This window comes from Perna viridis, chromosome 7 (genome assembly GCF_037379345.1).
Source record: "Perna viridis isolate PV_CMFRI_1.1 ecotype Kerala chromosome 7, ASM3737934v1, whole genome shotgun sequence".
In the NCBI taxonomy this organism is placed as follows: Eukaryota; Metazoa; Mollusca; class Bivalvia; order Mytilida; family Mytilidae; genus Perna; species Perna viridis.
The window spans coordinates 21,972,270-21,999,394 of record NC_142451.1 but is presented as its reverse complement, the minus strand read 5'-3'; the positions used below and the strand labels follow the sequence as shown (position 1 = coordinate 21,999,394).

General features: G+C 33.4%; 1 protein-coding gene across 1 annotated transcript; it reads right to left on the bottom strand.

Moving 5' to 3' along the window:
- Window positions 1–434: 434 nt before the first annotated feature.
- LOC148611794 (uncharacterized) lies at window positions 435–26,170 on the bottom strand. The gene is made up of 14 exons (XM_088592686.1): window positions 26,025–26,170; window positions 20,562–20,770; window positions 20,064–20,207; window positions 18,595–18,847; window positions 18,118–18,323; window positions 15,080–15,223; window positions 13,891–14,161; window positions 12,670–12,881; window positions 11,101–11,244; window positions 9,462–9,920; window positions 9,027–9,161; window positions 6,040–6,184; window positions 1,246–5,181; window positions 435–846 (listed from the first exon to the last, which is right to left on the bottom strand). Exons 1-14 carry the CDS (start codon window positions 26,077–26,079, stop codon window positions 821–823), a joined length of 6,339 nt encoding a protein of 2,112 aa, XP_088448812.1. The 5' UTR covers window positions 26,080–26,170; the 3' UTR covers window positions 435–820.
- Between the last annotated feature and the right edge of the window lie 955 nt (window positions 26,171–27,125).

Genomic DNA, 27,125 nt, shown 5'->3' with positions numbered 1-27,125 from the left:
ATTATTTTGTACGGAAATAAGGTGTTATTTAAAAAACAACATAAGAGTAATACTTCTTTTCGTATTATTTAATAATTGACCTTTATATGTCTAAAATTCGCATATTTATTTTTAGCGATGTGTTGTTATATAACTGAATGAATTATTTATTTCCAGTTTTGTAACTATTGCAATATAACCACTCAACGGGTCATTTGTAGTTAAGAGAAGATATATTTTCTCAAAGGAAGTAACATGATAAACAGTGAGATAATGCAACCGTAATATATTTTTGATAAATAATCATTAAAATGAATCTGAATAATATTTGCAGTTGTACGCATTTTCCCGAGTATAACAGGCTTGTGATTATTACGTTTGTGATATCTATGGGAACTTTGACACTTTGACAATATGCCTCTAAGCGTGATTTCATTTGCGAGAACTACTGTAATATACATATCACATCATCAATGTATTTTTTTTTAAAGTAAAGACTGGTTTTTATGTAAGAATTGCGCAAAGATTCAACATTTTTAATCAGTTTTTCTTGGACGTGTTTCACCAACAACTGTGTTGTAGTAACGAACAGGGGTGTCTCTAGATATAAACAATAAATATATTTTTTTATTATTTACTGTAGAGATATATGTTCATAAACAGTAAAGTGCAAATCGAGGGTATCATATATTTTCACATATGTTGAAAAAACAAAAAAGGAAGCCTTAACAAGTAAATATGTGGATTCGTATATTTCTAGAATTTTTACATCACAGATTGAAATGTTTCTAGTTCAATCTCCATTTACATTTTCACAACCTAACTATTCACTTGCACTTAATCATCCATTTACAAGATCTCTGTTGGCTGAAAATAAATGTTGAAACAAAATAACAGTTGAAAACCAGAGCGGAACATAAGATATTAATAAATGAAGAATCATAAGGTGTTTCTTTTTTTTTATCCGCTTGAAAGTAACATATAGATAAAGTCCATCTTCGCCATGTAGTATGTAGTGTATGGTGAACAATTGTAATAAAAAGTTGTTAAATATTAAAAATCAGCCACATAAACAAACTTAAGGGTTTTTGAAAGATAATTATAATCGGTAAATATTGAGTAAATATCTTTTAATGTGAATTTGATTTGTTTTAATGTAATATGCTAGTTGACGTTCGCATTCTTGCTAGATCATATAAACGGAAGAGAAATAAAATCGTTGTCAGAATTGCTTTGATTACATACATCTGTCTTTTTATTTTTTACCTTTCCCAGCACTACTTCCTCTTGGAACAGCAAAGATGTCTGGTCGACTGGCGGGATGGGATGCGCATGAATAATGACAATGTCTTGCAACAATTGGATTGGTACATGAAAACATTGTGAGAGAACGTCTACAATCTACTGGATCCCTGTTGTCATAAATTCCAGCCACACCGGTTGGAATAACTACATGTGTCACAGGCAATCTTGTAGTTGTAGTCTGTGAAGGAAGCGAAGATGTTTGCATTGAAGTTACTTGTCTGGTAGGAAAAGGACTAGAAACCAAATTTCCCACTGATGTTGACATCTGATTTGCTGAAGTAAAGCTGGTTGGTAACGCTGATGTTAAGAGAGTTTGAGAAGAGTTCAAGTAGACGTTAACACCGCTTGTTGGAAAAACTGTAAAAGTATAGCAAGAACTTGCTATAATCAGTGATGATCCAAGCATAGTCGATGAAATCCCACTTACTGAAGGGGAGTTTGTTTGAAACTGTACATTGCTACTGGGTGTTTGTACTATACTCATTGACATACTGGCACTTGATATGCCCATCAAAAGCAAACTATCTGTCATAAGGCTTCTTGATGGTGTCGCATACATTGACGAGATAGGAACACAAGTAACAGACAGCTGACCACTGGGTTGTTGTACAGCAGCAGACAGAGGTATATGTTGGGGGGTAGAAGCATAAGCTGCTGGTTTGGTTGATAGAATTGATCCATACAAGGAAGTCAGGGAGTCCGTTGAAGAAGGTATTCCAGTACTTAGTGGGTGAGAAAAAGACGACTTAGATGGTGGTGTAAGTAGGCTGTTCGATGCAATACTAATTGAAGAGGAATGTGAACTTGGTGGTGCAGAGTGAGAGACTAGGTGAGATGAAAATGACAAGGTGTACGGAAATTGACTTGAGTTTGTTAAGCTGCTAAATAAGGATGATATTCCAGGTTGTGCTGACGACAGATAAAGGTTTTGTGAAGGCTGAAGACTAGGATATAAAGAAATATATGAATCAGTAGATAAAGCAATGGGGAGTAGTGATGGTTTAGAAGATATAACATTGGAAAGTTGAGTTGTCAAAATTGATGGAAATGGAGTGGCAGTGGTTGAAGGACTAATATCAGTAGAAACTTGAGTCGTAGCAACAGCAGAATTAAAAAGGGGCTTAATTGATATCTTTTGCATAGAAGACACATGCATTTGCATAGATGAATGCACTGAAGATGAACTTACCAAAGAGAAAAACGAAGATGATAACAACTTGCTATTCATTCCAGAAGAACTTGTACTTGAAGTCGATGGAGCAGACGTGTAACTATAAAGTGTCGTTGGCAATTGGAAATTTGATATAAGGTTAGTAGTAGAGATAACAGAACTTAGAGACAGCAAGCTTGTTGAAGGATTTGAAGACTGTAGAATTACAGAAGATTGGCTGAAATGTGGTGAAATTGCACTGTTCATAGCATCAGAGCTAGGAATTAAACTACTAAATATTGAAGATTGTACGTTTTGAATTTGCGAAGAAGTGGACGGTTTGATAGAGGGGGAACTAAGCATCCCATTAGCAGAACTTGAGAAGAAAGGCTGATTTTTTCCAGAGGGTGATAAAGTAGGATATGTTGAGGGAGCAATAGAATGAAGTGTTGATAAATTTGAAATAAGTGGTGATGAGAGATCAGATACTAGTGACGATTTAGAAGACCTTGTGTTGATGTATGGCGTGTTGATTGTCGAAGCGGACACGCTATTTGTTGAAACTGCATAGCTTGGTAATATATTTGAATAACTATTCAACAAAGAAGAGATAATATCAGAGCTAACAGATACAAGGGTAGAGACAGAAGCGCTTGACGAAGGCGACGCTAATCCAGATATTTGTGAAATACCGTGGAATGATTGTGATCCCAAAACTCCAGATTGCGTTGACAATGTGGTACTGGTAATCAAATTTCTTTGTGAGTAAGACGACGAAGACATAGAACTGGCCACTTGTGAGGTTTGAATGTTTTTCGACAACAACAAATTACTTAAGGAAGACGGCACACCAAACGTTGTTGGTGGTAGGCTATTCGTAGAAGCAACTTGAGAGGAAGATAGAATTGATGATACAGATTGAACGTTGGATGAAGTGAAACTAAATGAAGGCAAACGTGGTTTTGATAGCGATGAAGAAATGACATTAGATGAGACACTGGAGCTGCTAACAGTAGTCTGAATAGGCAAAGAGTTCAGTGAATAAGACACGGATATACCTTTTAGTTGCGCAAGCGAAGATAGAGGCTTGCTGATAGAGGATAGTATGCTTCCAGGCCCATTTGTTGACAAAACAGTAGATAAAGAGATATGGCTACTTTTTGGCTGGGCATTGGAAGAACTCGAGATTATTGGAACATTCGAAAGTTGAGATGCTGCTTGACGCGAATATAATGCCGTATTTTGGTGAGGCGAAGAGCTGAAAAACTGTGAAATCAAAGGTTTTGTAGAAGATAGCTGTTGGTTCAAAGTAGAAATTGAATTAATTGATAATGAAGGTATGTTTGTGTTTGAAGTTAAGGTTTGGGCAGTTAATCTTGACAGTCTGTCTGACGACATATACAGAAGCTGGGCTGAAAAAGTAGAAGAAGATGACAAAGGGTGTGTTTGTGTGAAATATGGACTACCAGATTTTATATTTGTACTAAAAACACTACGGCTAAGCATGTTTGAAGTATACAAGCTTGAAGTAGGAACTGGTACAAATAAACTAGAGCTTATACTATTGAAAGGTTTGGAACTTGTGTGTATACTCGAACTAGAAGCAACATTACTGATACTGTTTGTAGGTTTTGAGCTTTGAGCTGAAGCTACCACGCTTGAACTAGGAGAATATGAGATGACGATGCTTGAAGATTTAGAACAAGAGTTTGGGCAGTGCTTGGCAATAATTGATAAGCTACATGAAAACTTCAACAGTGAACGTTTACAGTCTAAAGGATCAAGAGGACTGTATATTGATGCTTGTCCAGTAGGTAAGACTATATGGGAATGATGCAATGGTGTAGTTACGATCATAGTAGAAGAAGTCATACTCGGTATAGATGATGACGTTTGAATTAGAGAAGATGGGGTCGCTGACAATGTGATAGTAGATTGGTGCGTTGTAGGTGCACTGGCTGACGGTTTTACGGGTAGTGAAGTAGATTGACTGGGTGAGTATGATTTCATAGCGATTGTAGAATAAGACGGTGACAAAGGTGTTGAAAAACCATGCGATGTATGAGACTGAATTACTAACTGTTGAGAAGACACTAAAGGAGAATACTGTGTCAATACTGACGATACGATAGACGGTGTTTGCGAAGATGCCAAAGACATAGCACTAGAATAGTGTACACTATTGACTTGCCCCCTTGACTGAGTAATAGAGGAACTAGCTGACACAGGTGATGAAGTGCTACTAAAAATTGCTGAGATAACTGCTTGTTTTGGATTACAGGAATAAAAACAATGCCTTCTTACTATAGGATGTAAACATGTAAACATTAGTAAAGCTCTTTTGCAATCTATAGGATCCTTAGAATTATAGTTTGATGCTTTGCCAGTCGGAAGTACGTTGTGAGTAATATGAGTAGGAGTTTTTGTTGTTGAAAGTGTTGTTTTTGATGTTGTTGGAGTTGTCACTGATATTGTTGAAGATGGCGTTGTCACTGTAGAGGTGAAAAATTTAGTTGCTTTTGTTGTTGACGATGTCACTATTGATGATGTCATTGACGTTTTCGGTGTTGACTTTGTCGGTGAAAAAGGTACAGACGATGTTGCCTGTGTAGTTTTAGTTGAAACGCTTATCGGTGAAGGTGAAGGTGATATTGTCGATGAAATTGAATTTTGTGTGGTTGACACAGATGATAACGTCGGTACTGTTGTTGAAGGATTTTTTAAGCCAATCGCGGAATTCTTGTTATCTGAAATTTAAGACAAAAGCATCAAACAAAACAAGTTTTGAATACCATTTCATGCCGAACAAATTTTGGTATGTACGCATTACACTGATATATTAAACGTTATTTTAAAATAAATTGTATTGATACTAACAGCAAACATGGCCTGTAGCATTAAAATGACAGAAACATATTGTGCGTTTGTCTTGCAATTGGTTTTTTAACTGATGGGCCTACCAATTTCCCCTTGGAAAAATTGTTAGGATTGCTGTTTATTTATTAAATTCTCTCTATGAAAATTATTTTATCGTAAGCTCATTCCGATTTAAAACGAATAACCAGTGAAAATAAGTGACCAATCATTACTAACGAAAAATCGGAGTACTCTTCTTTGGTTTTCTGTGTATTTGTATTTTTTGTTTTACTCTTTTCATTTTGTTTGTGCTTGTTTTTATCTACTTTAGTGTTTTCCGTATGTGTAATGTCTTATCAGCTTGTCCTCTGGAGTCCATTATTTCTGAATATCTGAATTATATAAATCAATTAATGTATCTATGTAATATCTATAATTGTTTGTGAGAAGAGAGAAAGCTTTCCCATACAACATATATGTTCTGTGTTCTTTGGTATTATTTAGTCTTTTACATTTATTTTTGTTAAGTTTATAAATGTTGTTTGTTTTTTCTTGTTGGTATATGTTTTATCTTCAATTCTTTTGTTTTCAGTTTTTGTTCCGCAGCTTTGAATGCCTCTTTTATATCCACTAATAGATTGAGCATAATTGTATACGTTATGATAGTTCAATGAACAACGATAACCGTGATTGTTTCTAGTTAAAATCGCTTCCGGAGTCGTAAATGATATCACTGTCAAGAAGTCTACCTTTGATGTTACATCCAATTAGATCAAATCGAAGCCCTGTATAGTTATGAAAACCTGTCGGATAAATTCTAATGCACTTTGCAAAAATCGGGCAACCTAATTTATTATGGACTTTAGTATTGTCATCGTTGTTGGCCTGAAATTCCTGCAAAAGAATACATTTAGTTACATTAACATTTTAAAAGATCTAAAAGGGCGAAATAATTCAACTTCTTTTAATCAAATATTGTATGAAATATTTCGCTTCTTTGGTGTTAAAAATACAGACCAGTATAATTCGAATATGGATTTTTTTGGAAATGATTTACTCAACATTACAACTCAATAACTGTAACTAAGTAATACATCTCTGTATTTATGACATATATTATAAAAAAAACAACCAATTTTGCATATGCTAATAAAAGTATGTTATGTTCCCCTCAAGGCATAAAAAGGTTAAGCAGGGTATATAACATGGCACCGTCTCTCTCGTGAGATTTACTGACATCAAACATAGTGAGACCCTTTTCTGTATATAGGCGACGAAACAGTCAATTTAACATGAATTGTCAGGACAAATTGCTGATTATGTTTTAAGTATCACGACACAAGCACGAGATAGATAATTTAAGGCGGTAAGATCAAATAGACCACTCACTCTATCTACTAGCCTTTAAATTACTGGTATTGAAAATGTGTGGAATACGCCATTTTCAGATTACAGATTTTTTTTATCCAGACATATGTTAAAAGTAATCTTAATATTTTCCAGTCCTCAGTTTATATCGTCCCTCGGTTCGAAATAAAAATGTCTCAGGGTGATAACATAGGCAATAATGCAATGCAATAATGCAAAGGATATAAACTTTTTTCCGTCGAGTTGACATATGCAATCAACAAGCTGTGTTTATAGACACTGCATTTAAATCATTTGGATCTTTTCAGTTATAGTTATAGTGTTTCAGAATGTATGGTTTTTCAATTAATCCAGACTTAATTAGGCGACAGCTAGTAGAAAAAAAACTTTGAGAAGTACGTTGAGATACTTTATTATAGTTTGTAATGAAAATTTCGTGAGAAATTTAAGAACGTTGTATCGGAACTTAGTGTCACTAAGTCTCCATGCAACTGTCGTAAATTTCTTACGAAATTTTCAGATTACATGTGTTTTTTTTATCCAGACATATTTGCCACATGCTTCAACAAACGTAATGATATGTTAAAAGTAATCTTGCTCAAAATAGAAAAGGAAACAGATATTTCCTACTTTCAATCTTTATTTGAGTTCATAAAATAGACCTTATGTCTGAAGCATTATTTCTCCTGAACATACTGTTTATCCTGAAAAACAAGTGTTTATGTCAAAGCTTGTTATTTACCATGTACTTTTGATGAAAAATGCAAAAGGTAGAAAAAGGCAAATAAAAAAAATTATAAATAAGATGTGCACTATATTTTAGCCTCCATATTTTGACGTATATCCGCTAAAGAGTATTCAATACAAGACTGATACCTTACAATTTCTTTACAAACAATTATGACTAAGGTATTTCGTACTTAACAACAACATATGGATTTGATCTAAGAATCTAAATTTACATGTTAAATATCAAAACCGTTAAAGTTCACATATTGCGTTGACAGCAACTAACAGATACAGGATTTATTTGTCATGCTCTCCTGTGAGAATTTATTTGCTAAATTTAAGCAATGACATATGTTATAACATGCGATAAAGGTTGGTGAGACACTATAAAGTCAGGTTCATATCTTCTTACTTTAGAGATCAATGGACAGGAAAAAAAACATGACTAAACAATACGACAAACGCAATGAATTCTTTCCTTTCTGAATTTGGATTCCAACTGCGAACCTGAAACTGTAACTTATCAAGTAGCAGTCTTAGCATACTTCCAAAAAGGCTAAATATTTTTCTATTGTATTTTATTGTCACTTACAGCATATCTCCCTTAATTTTGAATTCTACAGTACATTCTATATAAATTAGGTATCTCTCATGAACAGGGGTTATATGAAATACCACATGTTACTATCTGTTTACTTAAGCATTTTAAACAAATTTATCAAAAAATAAAAAATATGTAGGCTTTCCAACCATGAATAATATTTTGCATGATTCTTAGATGGAGTACGACTCAAGTATTTGTATAAAAAGGCTCCTGATGAAAAGTTACCCCTTGAAACGTGTGTACAACATACCAAAATGTGCAATATTTATGTGATTGTTATGTTTTATGATAATATGATCCGGTAAATATTCACCATTCCGGTAGCTAGAGCTGTCTTACCGGAACCAGTTGTAACATATTATTTACCGATTTATTTATTTTAGTACAAATTCGAAATATCGCTATGACATTGAGGTTCTTTTCCCGTAATGAATATTGGGAAACGATTTAACATATCATTAAAGGACTTTGTATTTGAACCTCCTAAGTATTCTGTTCAAATACTGATAAGACGTAAGAAGTTACTCGTTGAAACAAGTCTACAGCATACCTTATGCCAAAGCTTGTAGAATATACGCTTAATTTTCAAAACATGTAAGGTTCTTTAAAACATGTCTTCTGGAACAGCGTTGTGTTTTAAATACAAGATTAAAGTCACCACTACAAAAGTTATATGGTCATAATCATCGTAGGTCGTTATGGTCCGTCTGCATTTTAACCGAATGGTTAATTTTGCTTAGTTTTCCTCTTGTTTACTCTGGATGTGACATTTTACGAGCAACTGATCTCAAAAAAAAAAAGAAAAAGAAACAGGGAACGCTAATCATACCAGTGCACCATATCAGTGCTCACATTTAAGTGGAGCCCGGTTAGTTTCTATGAGTGTGTTAAGTTTGTTTTTCCATGTTCTTTGTTGTGTATGTCTATTTTCTTTTAGTTGTTATCTCTGGATCTCTTTCATTCGAATCCTGTATCAAAAGATTTCCCTTGCACATATGATAGCATTCATTGGATTTGAGTTTAACATAACATTACCTTAGGGTTTCTAAGCTGTTGCCAGTTAATACAATCTTCACTGTAGTAAATAGAAAACTTTGTAACCCATTGTAGAGATTTGTCCATTCCTTGGGTAATTACACTTTGAATCATCTGCACGTCAGAAAACGACGCCTGAGAAGACAAAATTGATCGTGATGTAATTGAAAGCAGGTTGGTGGTGAGTCTGTAAATTAATAGACAACATTTGTTCAAATTATTCATCTGTTAGACACTTTAAACTATGTGTGAACAATTTTGACAACTTGGAGTAGCAAGTATAGATATTGTAGATATATTGTAGATATATGACAAAACATAGAGCATACCATTTTCCGGGGCATATAAAGCCAGCCATTTTCTCAACAAGGCAAATTCGAGAGGAAGCAAAAACAAAAACAATCCTATTTGAGATAAAACAAAACAATTTCATACCTGAATGTAGTTTTGGCCATTTCCAGCAGGTGACCATCCACCAAGCATTGTACCTTGTTGAAGAAATATTTTACTAGTATCCAGAAGTGCTCTTTCCGGCATCGATTGTATAGTTGGATTGTGAAAAGTACTTGATGCAGTCAAGTTAACTTCTGAACCAAGTGTTTTGTTATTAATCAAAGAATTATGACAATATGAAACTTGTTGTTTGGTGGATGATGCAGATTTACTGACAGTCGAAGCTGGTAACGTCGGATTTTTGAATGCTTGTGTAGTAGGTATAGCTAAATTTGAAACAGATGGCATGTGGCTGTTTAAACTAAAGCAACCTATTAAGTCCATTCTGAGAGATATGTGGTTGTTCCATACTGAAGGATTTATCTTGATACACAAAGCTTGCACCTCACGGCTGAACATGTTTAGCACTTCAGTTGACTCATCAGAATTTCCTCTGAAGCTCTGGAACAAATATATATTTTATCAAAGGACATAACTTGACCAAATTATTCGTTTTCATGAAAGACTGAAGTCCTGATATCACAATAAATGAAAGACGTAAACCTATTGTACAATAGTGACAAATAAAAGTACAGTCTCTGGCATATACGGATGCATTGAGAAGATATCGACGACTCGAGGATTTTGGCCACATGAAATGTAAATAGTCTCATCTCTATGTATACAAAACCAAGAAGAGTAACTTTATATATCTCCCTAACTTCCCAAAGATTAGGTATGAAATTTGCTGTTTTCACCCTGATAATGCCATTTGTTATACGAAGTTTCCTTTTTGCTATTCATTTGGACTACTCCCTAAATTTGATCAGTTCGGAACTTCTTATATTAGATACTTGGTAGCCGTAAACGGACTAGTTACAGACTGAAAAACACATCCTGTAAAGTGATCTACTGATCCATAAGGTTCTTGAACTATTATGGATCTTTCTAAAGAACAAGGAATATACTGTAGTAATAAATATAGAATTGTACTCTATCGCAGAAGACATGCATCAACTTTGTAAAATAAACCTGGACACAATTAAGGGCTTCATTTCAATTATTCGAGAAATAAAAATAGCATATTCGTTGAGAGTCATTTTGAATTAATTCAGTGTTGTTGTTACTAAGCGTAAAATATGACAAACTTCAGTTTTGTATGTAGGTTTCTTATTGCTTAAAACTAATGCCTTAAACATTCACAAAAGAATATGAAAATATATATCTACAATTTATATATTTGGAATCATTCCATTCAGTCAGAAAATGACTAAATAGTGTTACGAATTCATTCAGAGGTTAACGTTTGGATGACTTCTTCCTTTCTTATAAAGTACATTGTACTTTTATCATCCAAGTAGTTCTGGAATTACAGGATCTAACAAACATAACGTAGTTCCTTCTCGAGTTTCATAAGACATTAAATCGATAATCAGAAACTTCTAATCTCTCTACATAATTATAGTTTCAGAATTTAGTTCCCTTAAAATGGATATTAATTTAGGTATGCACATCAAAGAGAGATCGTGTTTGCAATAAACAGAGTTATGTAGCTTTAGATCTTAATTGTATCTATGACAACAAGTAATTATTTTGATCTTTTGAATCACATTTTCTCTCTATCTGCTAGACTAACACTAACCCCTCCACCGACAGGATTAACCATGTGCCACTGCTTGCAATCATCGCTGTATAACACTCTGTATTTTGTTACCCATTCCTTACCCGGTCCATCTTTTCCTTGAGTTATTATGCCAGTAACTGTAGAGATATGTGGTAATTTCACCTGAAATTATCAATGTTATGCAGTCTACGTTTAGTTAAAGTTATGTAAACAAATATTATATGAAAGTGCAATACAGAAACAGAAAAAGGGGATATAAATGTAACCAATCAGCCCTTTTGTGGTAACTGGGGATATTCGATGAGCATGCGTGACATATATTTCCGCGAGGTAGGACTTGGAGTGAACAATAGACTTTTCCTCGTGGAAGTGTTATCTGAGCATGTTCACTGACTTCCCCGTGATTATCACGTTAGGGTCTATAGAGTAAACTTAAACTAAGACAATAATTTTTCTCCTGTTAAAAAGTGGCCACGAAAAGAGTTATCAAGGAGCCAAGTTTCGTACGGTAGACAAAAATATATTCCAAGGATAAAAGACTATATAGGGAGAACACAAATATGTTATTTAATATAACCAAAATAAAACGTATAAGAAAATAAACTAAAAGAGCAATCCGGACTCCACTAAAAACTAGTAGGATGGACCCAGGTGCACCGATGAATAAATGTTTTGGTGCTTGATGTAGCCCAATTGTAACTGTGTAGCAAATCAAATTCATAACTCCTTATCAAATTTGCAAATATATGTGGTTATCCATTAAGCATATAAGCAAGAGAAAATATCATCAATTATTTTGATTTTATATTGATAGGATTTTATTATATTATCATAAGTTTGCCGTCAAAAAAGTAATTTTATTAAATAATAGTATTGTTATCTTGAATATTTTAAAATACGTATTGGGTTTGATTTTAGTTTCTATTGATGAACATAAGCCTTAATTATTTCAAAAGAATCTGCTAAATATTAGCGAGCACTTATTTATTTCTACAAACTCAAGTATAAAACGACTCGCAGTTGACGTCTATGTCGAAATGTAATGAATTATTTGATCTCTTGGCAGTGGTTCAGAAATTATTTGATCAGTAATTAGGCTCCTGCCATTTCTTCTTAAATGTTCATTTTTTATAATCCTGTGTCGATTTTAAGAGAAAACGGTTTATAAAGCTCAAGGATAATTGGGTTATAATTTAATTAACAAATAAGTTTGGAGGTAACTTTCACAGCCATAGAAGCGATAACCAAATGTCACAATGTAAGAACGGAGCATAATGAGGTGACCAATTGATTTTGAGGGTGGTGGAGTATGAATAATTTTGAAATAAATATTTTGACTCAAAATTTTTTGAAAATAAATATTTTTTTTTAAATTGAGAGAAAAACCATATGCTATTATCTTTCTAATCACACTGAATTGAATTATACATATAATTATCAAGTTGATTCAATGTATGTGAAAAAAATTAACCCCTAAAGTAGTGAAAATTATTATTTTGTTCCGAAGAAATCGTCTACCCCTACCCCCGTCAATATTCCGTGATGTGTTTTTTTTTTCTGCAAGGTTTATGATACTAATAAACATACTTGTAAAAACTGGTTCGTATCAAGAGTTGCTGCTGACCAACCACCATGAAGTTGTTTATTTACTCCTAGCGTGTCAGTGGCATGAAGGCGCCCTCTATCGGCACTATAATCATGACTTGGATCACTTTGCTTAAGTTCAGTGCTTGAAGTCATTACAATTTTACTGCTTTTGTATGGAAGGTGCGCAAAAAGACTCTGATTGCAGTTTTGTCCTCGATAAAGAATAAATGAATATGTCTTTGAAAACATAATCTGTCATTATCTTGTTAATTTCAAAATTTGATCTTTTATTAATCAGTTATAAAAGTTAAAATTTGTGTCGAATCATAGTGATTGATATACAATATTTGTATAAACCGTTTCATGCAACTTTTCTTATTTTTGCTAGTTTTATATTAATAGGTTATCACTTGAAACAACAGCAGTGATGAATTGAAGTTTTATTTTGCCTTCAAAAACGCATGTATCCCACGTTTGGAAGTTAAAAGGGGTATAACGCCAACAAAATTCTGTTTATCATAATTTCCTGGTAATATGCACTACAACATTTCATTCATGTCCTATCTCATACAATAGTGTAACGAATAGACGGACTGGACAACAAAAATGTCTTCCCATAAAAATAGTAATGCAACAATTATCATGAATCTCTCACTTTCAGGTAGAGTTGACATAATAATGCATAAGTCGTGACTCATCTTTTGAAAAATGATGTATTTCGAACTATATACATTTTTTAATTGTTTTGTTAATACCTTTATACGTTTGCTGAACGAAAACTATTAAATCTGTATGTATTTTATATCTTATACTGAATAGGATGATTCAACATTAAAGTGATTCTAATGTCCATTTTGCAACAACTTTTTTTTTTATTAAGTCAAATATTTTAGCGTGAGTGTATTGTAACTTAAAAAGCTAGTACAAACATGTCGTTTTCGGTAATTAAAGTTGAAAAAAAAAAACAACCAACGTCGTTCGAAAAACAATTCTCAGAAAACATTTGTCAGAAATGCAGTTGACATTTCCATTAAAATACAAAATATACCAGTTTTATATATTGTAACTTTTGATAAGCTGTACACGTGTGGAGGAGTAACCTCTTACCAGCAGCATTAAAATCAAATATGTAGGAAGTTCATATCAAAAATATTAGTTGTATTCAACAAGTATTCAAAACAAGTATGTATATTAACTGATTCTGATTATGATATTAAATACCTGTGCTAGCGCCTGAAACATGCTTTGCTGTAGTAGATGGGGTTGTCGGAGGTGAAGTCAAAAGCGGCTGTGTTGCATGATTCACTTGGTTGTTATAAGAAACATTCAAACCCGGGACTCCGCCTTTTGCGATAGGACAACCAATTAACTCGAATCGCATGCCTATCTCATTGTTCCATTCTGTTGGCTGAATTCTTATACATTTGACTGCACGAGGACAGAAAAGAATCTGGATTTTTGGTGTATCTTTATCAGTATTCGCAGAAAATATCTGAAGACACAAAAACTAAATGTGTTCAAATTTATACACATTCAGAGCACCTGATGTCACTACCGGTTTTTTGCTGGAGTTCATATTGCTAGCTTTTTAGTTTGTATTGTGTGCCGTCTTGTTTCCCTTATGTTCAGTATTTATTCGGTTCGCGACAATGTGTATGTAGATCATCTATGTTTCATGTGCTCACGTTTAGGCCATGTTTTTAGATTTTGACGTATTTGAAATCATCCCACTGCTGACGTTTGGATATGTTTTGCCGATATTTTAACCATTTATTCTTTTATGATTCCATATTGTTTAAGGAGATAGACCTACGGTAAGGGACACAACTCTTAAAAATTACTGGAACGTTTGTATTCAGTATTTTACATAAATCGTATATAAGCATCTAATTAACTTGGATTCATTTTATTCTGCTTCAAACGAAAGCTTGAGAGGCTTTGGTGAAATTGAATATAATACAAACATATCACTGATTTCATGAGTTATGTCCCTTACCCTAGGTCTACCTGCTTAAATCACTCTAATCAGCTGGGCTGCAGTCAACTAATATGCTTTTTTACGGTAGAATATCCACTTGTTTAGATTTTACACTATATAAAAAATTAGTGATTGGTATGTACATGCCATTTAATGCTTAAGATTCTAATTACCAACGGTTTAAATTTTAGTCATTGCTCGCAAAAATGTGGTAAATGAATATTTGACTGTGTCAAATGATTGATGATGGTCTGAATTATCTATATGTACAGTGACATGAATATCGTATTTTCTTTCTTAAGTTGTATTTCTTTTCAATAAGCTTTTTGTTGTTTTAACTTTTTACATCTGTCTTAATCTTGAATCAGTTGGAAATATATTTAGTAACATCTTTTATTAGAACAAATTCTTTATAACAGCTGTATAACTTACCTGACCTGCACCACCACCCGAAGCCGTCCATGTTTTACAGTCAGCGCTGTAGAAAACTTTATATTTTTTGACCCACTTATCACAGCATCCATTTTTGCCTTGAGTTACGATACCACGTACAACAGTGGGGTCTGCAAATTCTACCTAAATAGAGATTTCATCCCTAATTTTATTTTGCACCAATTGAATTCGTATATAGATTTTATGCATTTCATCATAGACATTTTGAAATATTTTGTTGTTGAAAGATTTTTTTATAATAACCTTCTCAATTATACTAGATTCGTTATTGTTTTACTTTTTTGGTGATGATAATGCTGCTGTCGAATGGTTTTTATTTTTTTGTTTTTGCTTGTTTGTGAGTTTGGTTGATTGTTTTTAAGGGTCATTACCAAAGCAAATGGGAGGAAAAGTCAAATCAAGAAAAGAAGAGAAAAATATAAGTCCTCTATAAGCTGCAGGAAAATATCTCGTTTACGATACACCTTCTTCTTCAGAAAACAAAACTCACTCTGTCAGAAAATATAAATACACCACTTCAAGACTGAATAATAATTAAGATTCAATTGTTCTCAAAAGTGACTTTAAAAAAAATGATAAAACAATCGCACGACCAATGGGAAGACAAAAATATATCAGAATCTTAGACGACAAGGGTACAGCAAAGTTTCAATACTTACGAGTAATTGCAAGAGATATTAAAAGTAATTTTAATTTCATAAGTAATACTCTCTCATAGCATAAACTGTATTTGATTTTATGACTGTGACGTCTTTGTCCATTGATGATCCGCTCGTTACATGTTTAACACTATAATAAATTAATTAAAGAATACTCAATACCCTAGATGTACATTTGAAAATAACCTGTTTTAAGGTTTTAAAGCGTGCACCACGTGATTGAGTCTTTTTTTTCTTTCCTCAAATAACTTGTAAATTAATATTTTCTAGAAAACTGTTATGATAGTCGTAGTTAACTGAATATACAAAAGGAAATGACAACAGACTGCTTAAAGAATTTACACATGTTTGAGAAATTATTTGTGGAATTTATTTGGTACATGGTTTCCTTTCTCGTCTCGTCTTGATATATTTTATGAAGAAACCGTTTTGGAGATGATAAGGTTTCCTATATCTGAGCATCAGCTGTTCTTGGTTGGAGTTTTATTAGAATCTTGCATCTCTTAAAGTCACTATCTTTCAAAATAATTGATGTAAGAAACAAAAGTGTCTCACATTCCAGACAAAATCAAATGAAAATGAATAGTTTTGTTTCAAGTTCTAAAAAAAATAAAATGGCATTATATATTTGAAAGATGTACCCTGGAAATAAGGGTAAAAAACACGCTTGGGGGTCAGATTATTCAGGTTGCAAAGCGTAGCTAAATCGTTTTTTTTATATTGTTTATTTTGATTTTTGTTTTTTGTTTGTTTGTTTGTTTGTTTTGTTTTGTTTTTTTGCTTTTTTTGTAGGTTTTGTTGTTGTTGTTTTTTTTGTCTGTTTGTTTAGTTTAGTTTAGTTTAGTTTTGTTTCGTAGTTTAGTTTAGTTTTGTTTTGTTTTGTTTTTTAGGGGTCACTATCATCCATTGAGCATCGATCTAGAAAATAACAATTTACTTGTTCCATTGAAATGATATTGTCAACACAATTAGAGTGAATCTTGTCTAAACTGAACATCTTTGAGTGTGAAGGAATTTATTCAATTGATCAAGGCATCTTGGTTTATACAGGTTTATAAGTGAATGTTTTTGGACAGGTCATCAGTTTATTCAGAGTTTAGTTTGACACTTTTACTTTAGAATTTAAAGAAGCAATCATGACAGACAAAGAAAATGGAATAAAATATAATCGAGTTCTTCACTCTTTTGTCAGAAACTAGTTGTTTCCCAAAATAACAGCCTTAACTTCGTATAAAAGTGGAGCAGGTGGTGTGTTGTATTTTATCTATGATGAGATGTCTCCATGCATGGGAAAAAACAATAATGCAAACCTCGTGGGGTGTAGAACTGATTCTCACAACAATTTATCTGCAATGTTGGTAAGTTATTGACCATTATGTCTAAATAGTCACATTTTACATATATGATTTGAAGTAATGGTTTGAAATATTCATCTAAAAGTAGGGAGAAAAAGTACTATTTTTGTATCATATGCCATAATGATTCGCTTAACCGGCAGTTTTTGATTGGTATGCTTGGTCATGACCTACAAACATCAGCCAGAAACTACTTCAATTTTTACTATAAGAGTAAGGAAAAATAAGTGAATTGGTAAATTTGAATATTTTTTGTTTACAAATAATTAATCAGTACAATAAGTACAATATCTTTTTGGTTAAACGATAAAACTAAAATGACCTATTTGCACTGCACATGAGTGAAAATAGTCTAAGGTCAAAACTGTGGTTTATTACGGTAGATATAAACGCCAACACGTTGCATGAAAAGTGATTAAAATATGTTATGAAAACAAATCGAGTGCACGAATATTTTCTTCTTGAGTTGGAAACTACATATGTCTTGATCATGTGCGATTTATTCAGATCGGGCATGAAATCAATGTCTCATTAGCCGGCTTTTTGTGGAGAAAATTTTGCTCTAGTGTCAATGATAAATATGAGCAAATATGACGGTTAAGCAAATATTTCCATTTTTGAAAGGTCGGTGTTCTTAAAGCGTAAACATCACGCTATGATTTTAAATTTGAAAGTCAAAGCAGGAGACAAAGACGACGCCAGATACGTGCAGAAAACAAAGTACAAAATCGTCCCAAACTCAATAAAGCAAATAATATTGGGAGTGTTGATAACGTACACTGACTGTAAATATATAAAAAAAACATGTACAATAATTAAATGGTATTACATTAGAAAAAAATGATTGGCGTTTGACTCGAAACTTGATGTAAATGAGCAGCAAATATTCAATTCCCTGAGAAAGCTCTGTTTCGTCTAGAAAGGCATTCCACAATATGTATCTTCAAATGTTGGAACGTTATGATTTCTCTTTACTCTTGTTGAGTTGACTGATATTACTTACTTGTATGAACGAGTTTTTGTCTGATGTGCTTGGGCTCCATCCACCCATGTATCTGGTTTGTGAGTGGTTTGTATCTTCTTTTGAGAATAGAAAAGCCTTCTTTGGGTCATAGCTGACCAGCACACTCCCCTTATCTTTGATGCTAGATGCAGTGATAGTAGAAGTTGTATTGGTGTTGCCAGCCAAGAGGTTACTGCTACAGGCACCTGGAGATTGCAATTTACTGAGAATGATTCTTATATTAAAGTGGTCACTATCGATATGAAAGTACGTCAAAATGCATCAATTAGAGAAAAGATAAATGTGAACAACAAACTATGATATCTGACATACATCTGACATACCAGTATTGGTTTGTTTAATGAAAAACACTTTTTCATATATGGAGGCAGTAAAGGGTATAATAAAGTTCCATTGATCGTTTTAAGGGACAGGTTTTTCATTGTTTATTTTGACAAATTCTTTTCTACAAATTACCTGGTAAGAATGTCTTTTGAATAATAGGTCTGTTTGATGACGTTGTAGTCTTAGGTGTTGTTGAAGTGATCACAGTGGTAGACGAAATTGTCGTTGTCGAAGGCGTCGTTAGGGCTTGACAGCCAATGATATCACATCTCATCGAAATCTGACCATTCCACTCTTTTGGAACGATTCGAACACATCCCGCAGTCACAGGTATCGGGAACATATTTGTAACCATAGTATCTTCGTCCGTATTGCCTTTAAAAATCTGAAATTTATAGAACTTATGCTAAAGGGTTAAAGGGTTAACACGAATAATCAATTAATCTTACTTGAACGAGTACCACGTAAAATTAATAATGCACCCATTATTCATAGAGTGGAAAATTGAAGCTTAAATTGTAACTGTTAACCATGTTTGTCGGCGTCTTCATGGAAGGAAATTTACCGATATAACGTGAGTGGACAGAATATCACGCGGAAACTGCGTGTACATATGTAATTTTGATTTTCTAAGATTCACGTTTTTTCCGAAAAAAAGTGATACCAAACTATAGTATACACAACCTGAACAACAAATAATGACAATTATGTCAAAAATTCTGAAATACCAAAGAAACAATTATTGAGTGGACACAGAAATTATTAAAAAAAAACATGTACACGACTGTTTTGTAAGTTATACAGAAATTTTAAAATCAAAATACAGTTAATCCTGTCTTTATCGAACACTAAATAAAGCAGTATCCTGTCTAAACTAGACATCTTCGGAAAATAATTCATATCATTTTCAATGTATTTTAAATCTAGTAGACCCGTGCAGGTCCGGGTGTCAAAAGAATAGGTCTGCAGCAGCGCTAAGCTTGTCGTAAAAGGGGACTAAATAGTGCTCAGAACCTTAGCCGGGGGCTAGGGCGCTCTGCCCACAGAGCAACTGGGTTGTGTGCCCCAGGTGGTGGAATGGGGTACCCCTGGTGTGTTACACGCTGGGGTTGTCAGGCTGTAATACGGAAAACCTGACCGCAAACCATAGGGGTGCACTGTGTTGGGAAAGATGCCACGTTCCTCGCACCACAGAACCCTACTGTAGTATACTCCCGGAGTATGAACCATAGGGCTCCGCCACAGGAGGCTAAATTGCCCGACCATACCCACCTCTCCCTATTTCCAGTGGCAATCAAAATTTGTCGACCCCATTGTCCTTGTGTCCCATCCCATTTTTCATTTTATCATCCCATTTCATGTCCATTTATCATCCATTTTCGTCTGAATATAGCTGAAATATTGCTGCTCGGACGTTAAACCCCCAACAATCAATCAATCAATCAATTATTAAATCTAGTATATTAACCAAAAAAAAAAACTATCTTAACCAGGCAAATTATTCACTCTGAAGAGATTTGGTTAAGACAGGTTTTGCTACATATTCTTCATCAACCGACATTCAATTTGTGTTTTACATCATATCCCTTTATAATTCTTACAGATCCATTGCCACTGTCCAGTAGTTTGAAGCTGTTACAATCTTGTCCATAGAAAACCTCGTATTTGGTTACCCACTGCTGGCAGCATCCGTTCCGTCCTTGTGTTATAACCCCAGTTATTTTGTAATCCTTTTTCAGTTGTATCTGTGTTAAAAGAGAATTTAATGTCAGGCTATAAGTATCAATTAGGCAATATATATGTATAATGTCCCGAAATGGCCAAATTATTCTTTATCTTAGTAAAGAATACATACTGCCTTGTTGAATCGTTGATGTCACACATACTGGTATTTATTTTTATTATAATTCAATTTGAATTGTTACAAGCTTTCTGATTCGGTGGTTCTCTATTTGCATGTGTTTTCATCAACCAGTGCAATTTACTGAAGTATTGGTTGAAAGCATTATATAAAAAGCAACAACTTTAATATGGTAAAAAAAAGAAAACCAACACACGTAAGTAAGTATGGAGAAGGATAAAACTTTATGTCTATTTACTTGGATATACTGTTTATCATTATTGACGGCAGCTGTCCATGCCCCATGGTATGTTTTTCCGTCAGCTGACGTAAACTGGGTGTAGTTCAAGACACCTCTTGATGCACCGTGAATCTGCGTCTTTATTGGAGCACCAAACTCACTGGACGCAGTCAAAACTACGTCACCTGGGCTTGTAGATATGATTCTGTAATCGCAGAAAGTTGATACTGAAATAGATTATCGAAAAACTGTAAATTCACAGAGCTTCATAAATTGAAAAAAAAAGACATTTGCTTAGTATAAAATTGACGACTTATTCATATCTTGTAGGTATTTTTTTTTACTATTGTAAACGATTTTAAAACAATGAATTTCGTTTAAGATAACAACAGAATTCCTGGTCCAAGCTTTCCGCTTTTTATTGCAGGCTGCTCAATGAGTTGTTTATTATTATAAGGTTGCTTTTAGCTACTTATTTTTTTTTTGGTTCTTTGTTTCTGTTAAGATTTTGTTCATTGACATCCGAATTTCAGTTTCGGCTCCGTTCGTCGTTGCCTTAGAATTTATCTTCTTTATCCAACAACTGTTCTTTGTATTTTCTATGATAACGATTGGTTGGGTGTTGTACGGTTTGGACGTCCCTTGTAGTTCTCGCCCTACCGCCCCTTGTCGAGAGTCTGTCAGTACCCGCTGTTGGTAAATAAACAACAATTGTCGGTGGCTAAGCGAAACCTTACGGATACATGACCGAAGAACTCGGTCAGAAAATGCCCTACTATCTGGCGGCTGAGCTGTTGCGCTGACGCTCAGGTCTATACTCTCGGACCTCTCGTGATTCTGGTCCAAACGTTTCTCAACTCTTTGAGAAACATCAAATAAAGGGCATCATTTTATATTTATTTGGATGGGTTAATAATAGCCGTACATATAGTAAGAAAGGAAACAAACGACTGTCGCTGTGTGGAGCTTGACGAATTTTGTTATACAGCTATATTTTCCTCAGATGATTTACATTACGTAATAACTCCTTCCTTTTACGTAATGTACAAAATATACATTGCTTTGCTTTTGAACATAATGCCTTAAATGTAAGTGATTAACTACGCAAAAATATTTACATACAACTAATCATCATGCAATATTTTCATGGTTTCCATAGTATTGCAGTGATTTTGACGGAAATTCCAAAATGTTGACGGAAATTGTTATTGTACCTTTAATTAGAAATACAAAAATAAGTTCGTGTTGGGTAAATATTGATGGATGTTATGCAGGTTTTCTTAGTTATTTGACACAAGAGGAGGATTTGTTTTTATAAACAATGCTGATAGCATTTATCCCACTAATTGCACCAGCTAACTTAACACGACCCGTTTAAAGACGGCACGTGCTTATCTATATATGACTCAAAGTATTTTTAATTAACCGAGGTCCAATGGTGCATTTTTTTTTATTAGCCATTAAATTTGTAACTTAGCCTATTTGGAACGTCGCTTTCAATTCTAAGTTCAATTATGAATTCCATAATTTGTATATTTTTAAATTATTTCAATACTTCTTTCATATTTTTATCATATCCTTACATTTTGTTTTCATAATTACTTATTGGTTGAATATTACTAATCGTTTTAGTTACTTCTCATAAAATTGCTTTACATTATTATTTGTCGATATAAGAGAAAATGTCAGGGCCTAATCTAGAGGGAGAAACGGGCAAAAACTTCTCCCTGTTTGTGCTTACTTCTCATATTTGTCTTTGAAAGGGAAAAATTTTGTATTACATTAAATAGACAAAAATGCCAAGATTGTTATTTTTTCAAACAGAATTTACTAAAACTTCTCCTTGTCATTGATTAGGCCTGAAAATATGTATTAGTTTAAAATTTTGTAGTGATCAAGTAACAACACAAATGGGGAATTTTCGATGACATGAACATTTCCAAAGAATTTCAAGATGTACATCCTGTAGCAGATTATCCCTTTTTTGTTACCATAGTAATCATCATGCGCACGAGTTAATCAAAACATAATTATATACTTTGGTATGCGTGGCCTTTTATGATCGCCAGTACAAACAAGTGAACAGGTTCAATATGTACCAAAGATCGGAAGATAAGTGAATGCTGTTATTTAAGTACCATTCTGTGTAAGAATCAGGTAATGGGTGGCACATCATATTTCTCAGTGTGTCTTTTTTCCTCAAATATATTCAATACATCTAAAAAACAAGTGAAAAGTTATTTAAATTTATCCTGAAGCATCTGTGACGTAGATATTTTTTTGACTGCTTATATAAGAAAAAGGTGAGGAAAAATTTTCCCACCATTTTTCTAAAGTGAATTTCAACTAAATTGGACCTATCAATATCTTAAAAAGGGAAATTTTACAAACATTTAACGGGTATAAATACTTGGTTAATGATAAAATCTCTGTGCTATTTTTTCCTTCATGTGCCACAACTTATATACATTTTGCCTGATTCTTAGACGGAGGAGTACTTTAAAAATGGAAGGAAAAAGAATGGTCCATGAAAAGTTGAAGGTAGAAAACACTGATGACTGCAAGGTGAAATCCACGTGGTGAAATCTAAATAACCGAAAATGAAGCGACAAATAACCCGGAACCATATGCATTACAAAGGTATATATCAGACGTTAGACACATAAAACAAAAATAGTAAATAAGTGGGCATCCGGAATTCATCATAAACGCAGAGCGGTGATGTCAAATCCGGCATGATACGAGAGAAGTAATATGACTATGACTCATCTATTGTGTTCAATCTGAACTCGGTCCGACTTTTCAATCAACTTTCCCCATTCTAAGCCAGTGACTAAACAAACCAACGGTCGTTCTGTTAGAGATGTCCCGCAAGTTAACAATTAAAATATGTCATGAGAGAAACGTTTTTTCCTCCAGCCTATTATTGATCTATTTGTATCTACTATTTCTCCAGTCCCGATGAAAAAATCTGGATATTACTTTCGCAGATATATTACTATCGAAAAAGTAAACCACTAAATGAATAGTTATTTATAATATGAAAATCATTCCCGACGACTGTAGTACAGAAGTACGATGATTGTACTGTCAGGCATACAGTAATATAAGATAGCAACCATGAATATATAATTAACAGCAGAATGTTGACAGGGAGAAATGAAATTGATACCTGTATCGTTTTTGCAATAATCAACTAGAACCATACAGAGGTAAATTAAAATGGTTATCAAAATTCATCATTACTAAGTATGGATTGTCATTAACGAGTACTACACGAGTTCTCATGATTGGACATACCTAGAATAAATATGCGCAAACCCGACGTCGTATATTTAAGTTAATAAAAGAATATACATGTAATTTTTAGGATTTTAAATCAAACGTAGTATTTTCAACAATGAGAAACTTGTATCATTTCACAAATTCCTTCTTTTGGGGAAGATTTCACATTGAACGCATCGGTAGATGAAAACCTCTTACATAACTAATATAAAATTATTAATACAGTACTTAGGAGCAAGCATAGTTTAACTGTTTAAAGATGGTGTACAAGAGTGTTTTTTTTTATCTTCCAACACCTCTATGTTAGTATAAAAGTGAACTAATATCGACTAGGATACGTTAAAAAATATTTGAAGGGACCAGCCTCTCATTTCTAACATCTGTCTCGCACTTTCGCTTTTGTTTGTTTGTATTTTATCAACAGAACACAAACATAAGCGATGGTATGGTGATAACATGCCAGGCTCGTCGAAATTTTATAAAATGATTAGCTTCTAGTTTTTATAAACATCTCAATACACTAAGTGTTTCTTTAATTTCACGTCGATTCTGGAATGGAATAGGACAACCCATCAGACTAACTAAACATGACAATCATAGCACGGCAATTAGGAGTACGTATTTGGTGATAGCTGAATAAACATCTTGAAACAATTTTAAATGACCAGTTTGTACAAGGTTCGTGTTCCCGGAAGCATTGGTCATTATTGTTGATAATTACTCAGTTAATGGAATGCTACATAGTTAAAAAGCGTGAATATACATTCAGTACAAAAATTCTAAAAATCAGGCAGGTGATTTTACACAATAAATGGTTCAAAGGTTCATTGTTCGCAAATTTGTGAATTTCTATCTTTTCTTTTGTTTTATCATTTTAGTTATATTTTAAGTTATCAGTATTTGGCTAATTGGGAAACAGAATTGTGATCAGGTGACTTGCGTTTGCATGGAAGAACGTCTTTAAGGTCAAAGGTTAAAAAGCGAAACTATGTTGACTGCGTCGGAAAAACAATAAGTTAAACAAATAAAACCAAAATATTCCGAGTAACAAACGATGTACTTATAATTAACAATAAGGGCCATTTGTGGAATATAAGGAATATAAATACCATTCGAATACAAGAATCGGAATTAGTAGTTTTATGGGAAATACTCAGAAAATAATTTTAGACGTTTTATTTTATTTTTTTCACAAATCCAAATTACTGACTTTTACGACTATTTGAGTTATGCGGTAGTAGACGCGGTATAATAACACTAGCATTCATAAATCAACAGCTCTAAGCTCAAATCGATGATAGACTATTAATGTGTTATAAGAATTAACGGAAGGACTGTCTCCGCCATGATTAATCAACATCCAGTGAAGCTAGTTAAAAAAATATGAACACACTAAGTCTTTAAATATATCAACAGTGAATTTTATTTGAAATATTGCTACTGCGCGCCCAACGTAGAGCATATCCTTAATTCGGGTGTGAAGTTCCAAGACGATACAAGAGGTCACCAACACGCGAACATAGAAAAGCTTAAAAAAACATCCTTTCATCTGAAATACCTTTACAGTCGCCCGTGTTTTTTGTTTTTTTTGTTTTTGTTTTTTTTTATTTTTGATTTTTTATAAATTAGCTCACAATTGGCTATGAACACAAAGACGGCTTAAGACTAAAACTTGCAGGCCTAAGTAGTCTCTTTGTATGAAATAAATCATCTTACTTTTCATTCAATTTTAAGTTTTTTACTGTTTGTTTGCTTTTCTTGTTGTTGTTTTTATCTTGCTCTCATCAATTAGTCAGAAAATGTTTAATGAAAAAGCAAGTCGATGTTGCTAGTTTGATAGTTATTTCAAAAGAAAGAAACGAATTCATGTCGTAACTTGTGGCACCCAAGTTAGGGTTTATGAGTTTATAAAAGCTTTCTCTAAAATAATATGATAAGTTGTCGAAAAATATTTACATTCCGTTTTGGTAATTAAGGTGTAGCTAGTAAATACCTGTTATAATTCAGCTGAATGACCTATACACAGGCAAAAAAAAATAAATAAATAAAGATTTCGCTATATATAATTTTTTTTTATTTCAGAGTGCTTTTTGTTTTATCATTCCGAATTATTTTTGTGTTGTTTTTATATTCCAGCACTCAAATTATCATTTTTAATTCTAATTACATCGCTAGCATTCTAATTCATTTACCTACCTGAATATCGGAACAAAGAACAAACAAAAATCAGAAAAACTACGGAATTGTGCATATTCCCACTGCTTTTATGTGTTCCAAAATAGTGAATAGGTCAAACCTACATCATATAATATTGATCATTGGGTTAAAATACGAACAATCTGCAATGGGTAACCTTCGGCGAACTGTCAAAATTTATCTTGGGTAACACCTTATCTGTACCAGTGTGTCATCAATATTTGTTTTATAAAGTCTTGATTAATGTCTTAACCCTGGAGTTCGCGTTCATCTCGAATCAAATTGTGCATCATTGCATACGTAAGTTCAGTAAGTGCAGTAAAAAAGTTTGTATATTTTTGCACCATAGCATGACTTTTGAAATGTAGTACTACTGGTAGTGCTTAGTGGCCTTGTTTCTCATTCTTCTTAGTTTTGATAAGTGTTCATTTTGTTGGAATTTGTGTTTTTTCTGAGATGAAAAAGAACACCAATTAGTTTTCTTTTTCATTTCAACTTTTTTTCAGGTACAATCCGAAATAAAGTAAGATTTCTTGAAAAAAATCATTCTGGGTTATCAAGGATACCAGATTTCAATTATATCCAAAGGAATTGGGAAAGTTGTTCCTTTATAACTCACCACATTTTAAAAGCATGTAAACCATGACAGCTGCGAAACATATATAAAAGATAATTAGTTTAAAGAGAGTAGCATCTAACACATAAAACTAGTAGCAGAAGGACTGTTCCTTCTATATAACGTAGAACAAGGAAGTTAATTTTCACGACATCAATTTCTCATTAAAATTGGCGATTTACCTAATCCCGGTGGGGTTGTTGTGTCTTTGACATGTTTACCATATCCATTCTCGTTATATTCATATGCAGTAACAGAGAAAGTAATCTCGAACAGAGTGCATGTCTACAAAACGAATTAAGGAGATCATATATATGGCAATGGTATTCGGATGTAACGTGATTGAGGTTAGAAAAATATGTTATATAGTTACATTGGACACATCCGAGTTATCATTCCGAAACCCTTACGTCCTTACCACGACAAAGCATTACATTAAAGCGATTTATTAATATCACTGACCTATTTTGTAAATGTTCGATATA

What these genes read in the sequence shown, in the direction of transcription:
- LOC148611794 (XM_088592686.1), bottom strand. Translation starts at nt 26,079, where the DNA reads ATGCACAATTCCGTAGTTTTTCTGATTTTTGTTTGTTCTTTGTTCCGA. An exon ending in ACAAAAACTCGTTCATACAA is followed by an intron (nt 15,224 to 18,117) that starts GTAAGTAATATC and finishes ATCTCTATTTAG; the next exon opens with GTAGAATTTGCAGACCCCAC. An exon ending in AGGAAGTAGTGCTGGGAAAG is followed by an intron (nt 847 to 1,245) that starts GTAAAAAATAAA and finishes ATTTATTTTCAG; the next exon opens with CCAACAGAGATCTTGTAAAT.